At 33.3% G+C, this 8,961-nt stretch overlaps 1 protein-coding gene across 1 annotated transcript; it reads right to left on the reverse strand.

The window, feature by feature from the left end:
• Positions 1–515: 515 nt before the first annotated feature.
• On the reverse strand, positions 516–1,970 carry LOC145679655 (BTB/POZ domain-containing protein 6-like). The gene has a single exon (XM_081750232.1). It carries the CDS (start codon positions 1,924–1,926, stop codon positions 589–591), a length of 1,338 nt encoding a protein of 445 aa, XP_081606358.1. The 5' UTR covers positions 1,927–1,970; the 3' UTR covers positions 516–588.
• Positions 1,971–8,961: the final 6,991 nt, after the last annotated feature.

The raw sequence follows: 8,961 nt of genomic DNA on the forward strand, positions 1-8,961 counted from the left end.
ATTATTATTATTATTATTATTATTATTATTATTATTATTATTATTATTATTATTATTATTATTATTATTATTATTATTATTATTATTATACTTTTGCATTTTATTTACCTTGATACATTTTGGTACAACGTGCGCCCCTAGGCCCGGGCCTAGTGGTAACTTCAGCCCTGGCTATGTTCCTTTGTATTTCTTTTTAAAAATTAAATTTGTAGAGTTTGCTGATTTATTTGCGACATTTGATTTATTATACACATGTGGTTTAGCAATGTATAAATTAAATGAAATTGTTTTGTAGCCAAAGTACGAAACGTCAGTCATCTATTGTACTCGATCAGTGAAGAAAGAGCAAGTTTAGAGTGGACTCCAATATAATGGAGATCCAAGTGTTTTGGCAGAAGTAGACCAAATTAACTCCAGTCATAATTAGTCACAATATGATCTCAGCCTGTCTCATATTCTTTGTGTGAGATATTGCTGGTGATCAAGCACAGACTTAAGCTACAATAGAACAAATATTCAGTATTTAGATATTTTATTAATAACTTTTAATCGTCCTAATGCATACGATTTAATTTACTATATTTTGCTTTAAAAGGAACAAATTATGGCCTGAACGAAGCACGGAAATCCTTCTGAATGATATTCCTCGTCTCGAATAGGATGGCAAACTTCTGGAAAAATACTATCGTTCAAATGAAATACAAATCCATTTTGTTCTATGTTCTCACTTAAACGTTTTGGAATTTTGTAGGAAGAAAATGTTTTAATAACTATCCAATGAGGTTTGTCTCTAGCTATGCAAACTGGTTGGTCCAAATATACTTCTTGTATCCAATTATAGACTTGAACTTGGTTATAGTTACATCTAGTAAGTAATATCCCTTCGTTGTCCTTAACGACAAGTTCTAGATACTCAATATATGAACCAGCGTTGCAGCTGTGCTTAGAATATTGAGTTGGAATACTGATTCCGTGTAACGCAAAATCTGTGTTGGCCTTGATCTGCAAAGAAAAGACAGTGTTATCAAGATAATAAAAGTTCAAATCAACGACGTCCCGCGTAAATGTGAATTTTGTGAGAGTCCTAGGTTTGGTAATAGTACTTATAGTCTTAGGGCCGTTGAAGACAGATTGTCCATCTATGCATCTCTGTATTGAGTCTTTCTCTTCAGGAGTCAAAATACAATAACGACTGCAGATCGTAGCAAACTCATCCTTGTTCAGTGACAGGAATCGGATCTTGTTAAAAACTGATGCTGTTACGATTCTTTGATTCTGGGCTGTAATAGGAAGTCCCTGTCTTTCGCACTCTTTGGAGCTCCACCGAAGAACAGCATCAATAATCTGAATTTCTGAAGATATATTGAGTTCATCCTGATCCAATATTGCGATCAATGTATTTAAGTTGATGTCTAGAAAGTTTGGATTATCTTTCAACAAATTGTATGCACTATTCCGTATTCGCTTGAGGCAACTTTCCATCAATAAGGGTGCATCCAAGAAATATCCAACTTCATACAAGAAAAACACGTTCTGATTAGACACTGAAACGCATAAGAAGCTAACGCAAGTACTAAATAATTTAGGTATCATGTACTTTTTAGCTGCGTACAACAATCCAATCCCCTGCCTGTAACATTTAAGCTCTACCTTGTCTGTATAGATAAATTCCAATAAAAGTCTGAAAATTTCGGGATGCATATCAGTCACGTGAATTGTTCCTTTTTCTATAAAATCTCCGTGAAACATCGCCTTAAAAACGGGACTGGCCGATGCTAGCAACAGTCGATGGGCTTTGAATCTTTCTTCGCTCTCTTCGGTGGAGACTAGAAATTCACAATCAGTCCATAGGTCGTTTTGGAGGATATATCTTAATCTTTGAGTGACATTCGCTGTTTGCCATTTGGGATATATGACTTCCGCCATGATTCCAGTGAAAGATACGCTTTACTCAGTAATACTTTCGCCTAGCAACGATGATGATTGAACGATGCAATTATTGTAGTAAACTACAATTTCTCACAATAACAATTTGCGGGTAAATTTTATATTAAAACAAGCAAATACCGGCGTCTTTCGTATAAAATTCCTCTGAACTCGTAGTCTCACATGCAGTTCGAACTCTTTGTATGAGTACGTTAGTGAGCTCCTCGATTTTCCCTTCCCTTCTAGGTCAAATATTAGTAAAGAGTTAAAAATATTTAAAATCATATTTTAAACAAAAAACCAAATGCTGAACAGTAATTGATTTGATCTTGCACTTCGTCTATACTCTTTTCTTAGATATAAAAACAATCTAGTTCCATATTTTTTTCTGAGAATATAGATGGCAGTACTTAACAAGTACCTACCGTATTTTCTTGTGGAGAATAACTCTGGTACAATACTAAATACACGTACTATCTTGTAGAATGGGACTGACTTACTTCCAACAAAAATTTCTGGGTGCGTGCTTGATCTGAACGAAATTTGGTCCCCTGACCCATCCTCTGACGGATAAAGATCTCTTTATTTGCCGACCGAGCTTGGTCAGGGTCAGGAACAATGTCCTTAGTAGTTGGAACAATCAAATAAAGTGTCTTGAGTTTTGTGTAAAAGATGCATCTACTCCTTCATGCTAAAAATATGAATTTTTCGAATAATTGCAAAAAGGCTTTGTTCCACAGTTTTGCACGCAGGAAGCTTTTGAAGTCTGTACTCCCTGGCTTATTTTTTAGTTACGGTCTGGATCTAAGGGAAAAACAAAACTGAAATCTATAATATTTACTTATTAGAATCGCGCTCATGGGCCTTGCACGACTGTAATAGTATCTCCGTGTGTACGCACACTACTCCGCACGACAACTCTTGAATTTTTAAATTTTGGTTTATGCAATATATTGCCAAAGCGGTTGTTTCGACGGATTTCGTTTGTGGAGACAATCCGTTAATGTCTTCATGGGTAACGGTGAATTCAACGGAGGCTGTCCATATCTCATTTTGTACTACTGAAGCAAAGGTGTTTAGAATGCTAAATGTTACACATTACATCATTATATGGGAGCATATATCCTCCAACGGCTGACATCTATCGACTGAAATTGAAACTTCTAGCTGTGTTACTCTTTATGGTCGTAAGCTTTGAGCTTAAAAATGTCTTTTGTGCCTTACTTTGGCGACATCCAACCCAAAACAATAGTCTTATTTACTAAGCTTCAAGAAAAATGTCCTTTTTTTTTTTTTACTTTTTATTGTCTTTTATTATTAGATTTTTCTCTGTTATTTTTCTTTCTTTCTTCATCTCTGTTTCATTTTCATTGTTTTCCTTTTTCTCGCAATCTTTTGTATTTCTTTCTCTTTTTGTTTGCCTTATTTTTCATCTTTCTTTCTTTTATTTATCCCTTCTCTCTGAGTTTTTCTTTTCCTTTTTTTTAAAATTTTGCTCTCATAATTTCTTTCTATATCTTTCCTTTCTATTCTACTTATTTATTTTGTTGTCTTTCTTTTTCTTCCTTTTATGTTTCTTTTCTTCTTGGAAAAAGAGAGCTGGAGAGAAAAAACATGAAAGAAAGAAAGAAAGAAGGAAGGAAGGAAGGAAGGAAGGAATTAGTAAAAAGTAAGAAGGAAGGAAATTTAAAAAAGAACGAAAGGAAACAGAAAAGAAAGAAATAAGGGAACAGAAAATAAAGAAAGGGAAGGAAGCTGGAAATAAAATTTGTAAAAATCGGATAAATTTTATAAAAGTTATCGTAGAGTAGATTACCCTAGAGTTTGCCATGTAGTTTGTTTTAAACTTAACAGTCTAAGAAGCCAATTTACAGTGCAACCAACAAAAATTAACAGGCAGAAGTAAGTCGGCCAGAACCCACACTTAACTGTGTCATTCCAACATTTACATAGTAGAGATGAGAGCAACTCGGGCACAATCTTAGCCAGAATTACCGGCTACCGAATTCGCTTGCATGACCTCATGATTTCAAAACAAGAGTGATAACCACTAGTTAACATAAGTACAGGGAAGTAGTCAGTCATTTTTATTTACTTATTATTTTCTTTTATAAAAGTTTGCTGTTCAGATCTCGGTATCAAATATATAAATGTAAGAACTACATCACACATTCTATTATTGAAGAATTCATTTAGTTCTGAGATATGACATAAGCCGGCTAAAAAAATAATAATAACATCCCACAATTGAAACATACATAAATATTGTGATCACATCAGAAAGAAAATTGCTAGTTTCAGCTTCGATATATCCTTATACCAGTATGGAATCTTTGAGTTTAACGTCCCACGATTATGTCCTTTAAACTAAGGGAGACAATGATTAGAGCAAGTGAAAGATGGTGAAAGAATAGGTGGAATGAGAAAGTGGGAGCAAAGGGAAATGCTTCGAGAAAACCCACGGCATGATATTGTGCACCATAAACTTACTTGGCCGGGGATTGAACTAAGGACCCCATACACCTGAGGTAAGAGCTGTATCACTGAATCACCGTACTCTCCAAATACAAAATTAAAATGAAACTTTAAGGTAAGTGTAGTTTCTCCACGCAGCAGTGTACATTCTCATGAACTCTAGAATGATTTTAATATTAAAATTTTAGAGATAAAAAATTAGATATCTGTAAAACGAGTATGTATTAATTTGAAAGTTCATATTGGATAATTTGAAAACAAAAGAATGATAAATATTGTCTGTACGTACCGCTCCAATTAGCTCAAAGCATGCGTAGAAAGTGTGTTGAATGATGTGGTTATATGAAAAGAAATCGTTTTATAGTTAGCGTTTGCGGTATGTGATATTTTTATATGAAGGATCGTCTGCCTTTTGCCTTGGATTCAGATCATACATTACTAGCAAAGAGTCATGTAACCTACATAAAAAAAAAGATCATCGCACTTATATACAGCTATGCATGTCGTAAGCTGTCTTTAACTTTCAGACTCAACGTACAATTGTGGCTGTCTGACAATCTACTTCAGATAACGTTCGTAACGTTTATCCGATTTTATTAAAACTTAATACGAACTTCCTTTCCTAGTTTCGACGACTTAGTTTCATTTTGTTTCCTTTCTGCTTTATTCTTATTTATTTATTTATTTATTTTTCTTTTATGATTTCTAACTTTCTTTTTGTCTTATATTTCCTTCCTTGTTTCTTTTGCTTTCCCTTCATCTTTCTTTCTCTTGGGTTTCCTTTTTCTTTTATACTTCCTCCTTTGTTTCTTTTCGTTTCGTTTCTTTTTAGTTTTTCTTCTTTCTTTTCCTTCTTTTATACTTCTTTCCTTTCTTTATTTTATGATTCCTTGCTTTCTTCTTTCTTTCTTTTATGATTTCTTACTTTCTTTCTTTTCTATTTTCTTCGTTGTTTCTTTTTTTCCTTTTTTCTCATTCTTTTATACTTCCTGCCTTTCTCTCTTTCACGATTACTTCTTTTCTTCTTTCTTTCTTTAATGATTTCTTACTTTCTTCTCATTTTCTTTCTTTTCTACTTCCTTCTTTGTTTCTTTTTCCTTCTTTCTTTCCTTTTGTTTTCACCCTTCTTTCTTTTCTCCTTCCTTTCTTTCCTTTATGACTCCTTCCTTTCTTCTGTCTTTCTTTTTTTGATGATTTCCTTCTTTCTTTCTTTATTTTCTACTTCCTTCTTTGTTTCTTTTTGTTTCCTTTCTTCTCTTTCCTACTTCCTTCTTTGTTTCTTTTTGTTTCCTTTCTTCTCTTTCCTACTTCCTTCCTTTTTCTTATGTTTCCTTCCTTTCTTCTTTCTTTCTTTTATGATTCCTTACCTTCTTTTTTCTTTATTTCTTTTCTACTTCCTTCCCTTTCTTTTTTTTATGATTTACTTTTGTGAAGTAGCTGTGTATTAGATGTGAAGTGACCATGTGATAATTGTATAAACTCTTAACTTAATTCGCTAAATTCAATTACTTTATTAAATTACATTTATCAACGACAGAATTATGAACATTTAAAATCTAACGAAACAAAACTTTTATTCATGATTGTACATTGCCAGACAGCTTGAATAAGCATGTATTTGTTAATTATCCATTTTGAAATTGTCAATAAATGCGACTAGTTTCCCTTTTGCTTTTTCGCGTTCCTTTCCGCCTAGCTTGACATTTCCTAGTTCGGTGAACGTCAGACTCATCGTTTTTCGATTAAGCAAACCATGGAGGACACATCGATAAGGGGTATTCGCCACAAGGTTTAGCAAGGTGCAGGATCGTCGTGAGAGGCACGTCGCTCCATTGGAGAACAACCAACTCCATGTCTTAGGAGTACCATTCTGTTGGTTCATCGCCACAGATTCAATAGAGTCCAATATCTGACTAGTGGAATGAAGATGTAGGACAACATCATCGGAGACGTATCGTAACGAGAGAACTCGCCGCCCCTGGCAGTCCAACAGGATTAAAATCCAGTTGTTGGCTGACTCTAATATATCCAGGCACCTCCACCGAAAACCATTCATCATCCAGATGACCAGGACGACAGCAGTCTCACTGGAATGTCAGGCTAGTATTCATCCTTTATCTTTTAGTCATAACCTATTTCTCTCTCACACCTTTTCCCCAATTAGTCATTCTCAAAGTTAAAACATTTTAATTTTATTTATATTCATCCATAAGTTCGCAGTTAAGTACCGTGTTGTGTATCTCCCCAATTGTCACATTTATTCAATGAGTATTTTAGAGATCATTCTGAGCTATTAACTGATGGCACAGCACCGACACACTTTCTTCTTTATTTATTTATTTATTTATTTATTTATTTATTTATTTATTTATTTTCTACTTCCTTCTTTGTTTCTTTTTGTTTCCCGTCTTCTCTCTTTCTTTTATGTTTTTTTTCTTTTCTACTTCCTTCATTGTTTTTTGTTTCCTCTTTTCCTTCTTTTTGTTCATTTCTTCTTCCTTTGTTTTATACTTCCTTCCTTCATTTCTTTCTTTTATGACTCCTTTCCTTTCTTTTATGATTTCTTACTTTCTTCTTTCTTTTCTACTTTCTTCTTTGTAACTTTTTGTTTCATTTCTTTTCCCTTTATTTTCTACTTCCTTCTTTGTTTCTTTTTGTTTCCTTCCTTCTCTTTCTTTTCTACTTCCTTCCTTCCTTCCTTTCTTTTATGATTCCTTCTTTTCTTCTTTCCTTTTTCTACTTCCTTCCTTCCTCCTTTGTTTTATGCTTCTTTTTGTGTCTTCTACTCCCTTTTTTAATTCTCTCTTTCCAGAAAAAGAAAAAGAAAAGAAAGCAAAAGGAAGAAGAGAAGAAAAGAAAAAGAAAGGAAAATAAGAAAGACAACATATTAAAAAGTAGAATAAGAAAGATAGAGAAAGAATATAAAATAACGAGAGCAGAATGTTAAAAAGAGAAGAAAAACTCAGAGGGGAAGAAAGATAAATAGAGGATGAAGAAAAGAAATAAAGATAAGAAAGACCAGAAAAACAAAAAAGAGAAATACATAAAACAGAATTACAGAGAAAGGGAAAGGAAGAAAAAAGAGATGAATAAAGAAAGAAAAGAGAAAGAGGAAGACAATGATAAATACAAGACAAATAGAAAGAAAAAATGATTTTTTTAAAGCTTAGTAAATAAGACTTGTTTTCAGTTGAAAGTCACCAAAGTAAGGTAGAAGAGAACAGTGTTTTAAACTTAAAGCCTACGCCCATATATAACGTCAAAACAAAATGATATTTTACGAAAACTTTTGCAAAAAAAAATCATTCGATTTTGATTGAAAGTGGCATTTATTTTCCTAAAGATTTTCAATATCCCCATTGCCTGGGGTGTTGTGGAGACTGCTAGAGCGCCTGATATTTTCTATTCACCTAATATTTTCTTAGTCTATCATATACTGACCGAGCAACCATACTTGGGAATTAGTACGAATATACGTTATATTTTAGAAGGCAGACGAGCGAGTAGTTACCAAATGCTCACCAGTGGCCTTATCCTATAGAACATTCTCTATGACAATCATATCAACATTACCGTTATGTTATGAAAAGGTGATTGTTGATATGTTTCCATCCTTCGCTCCCTCGTAATACTCTAAAAAGACAAACTGAAACCAGTTCTATTGCCTAAAAGAAGAAATGTAGGAATGATCAAAAATGCATCAAAAGTTTGCATTCTTGGCCAAGAAGTTTAGGAATGATCCAAAAAATGCTTCAAAAGATTGTGATCTTGCCCAATAATGAGTTTTTGGGTCAGGGATTAGAAAATTTTTGAACAGTCTCTAAGTCGAGTTTTCGGTTTTTTTTTTTTTTTTTTTTTTTTTTTTTTTAAAGAAATAAGCACATTATACTGAGTTAAGTGATAGTTTGGGTTTGGCTACACTATATGTAGTTCTCCAGATATGTAGTTCTCCTACAAGAAAATGTTTGACTGAAATATAATGGATCTTTTGATCCAAAAAGAATTCAAACATTAAGGAACTGCCGTATTGTTTGAAGCAAAATGAAACATTGGATTTACCGCTATTACAAACAATTAAATCATAACGAGAAGAAGGGGAAAAAAAGCCTCGCACTGACTTCAAATAAAAGCGTTAATGTTATTTCCTTCTTCTTCTTCTTCTTCTTCTTCAGTTTCCTAATATTCGAAGAGTGGCGTTATGTTTACAAAAGCATAAATAACGTGAATGAAGCAGGTGAAAAGTGTCTGGAAAACTACTTTCAATCCCGATGCTTATAAAACTGAGTGACGAGCTTATTTTCATTTTAAGACTAACTTGGTTTTACAACCTTGAGCGAGTTGATTATTTGTTCTTCTAATATTACCAGCGATGATGCTACATTCAATCGTAAACACTTAAGAAATAGAAATACAGAATTAGGCTAAGTGCTGTCGACATTTGGAACGAATAGGTTTTAACAAAGACAACTAGGCCATTCCACACCACAACTAAGAATTTGTTCCTCTTTTTGCTTTCGAGTTTTTTTTTTTTTTTTTTTTTTTGTCATTTTAATTCTGCTT

Source organism: Thermobia domestica, chromosome 2, assembly GCF_964235325.1.
Source record: "Thermobia domestica chromosome 2, izTheDome1.hap1.1, whole genome shotgun sequence".
In the NCBI taxonomy this organism is placed as follows: domain Eukaryota; kingdom Metazoa; phylum Arthropoda; class Insecta; order Zygentoma; family Lepismatidae; genus Thermobia; species Thermobia domestica.

Coding starts and splice junctions, on each gene's coding strand:
- LOC145679655 (XM_081750232.1), bottom strand. CDS start 1,926: ATGGCGGAAGTCATATATCCCAAATGGCAAACAGCGAATGTCACTCAA.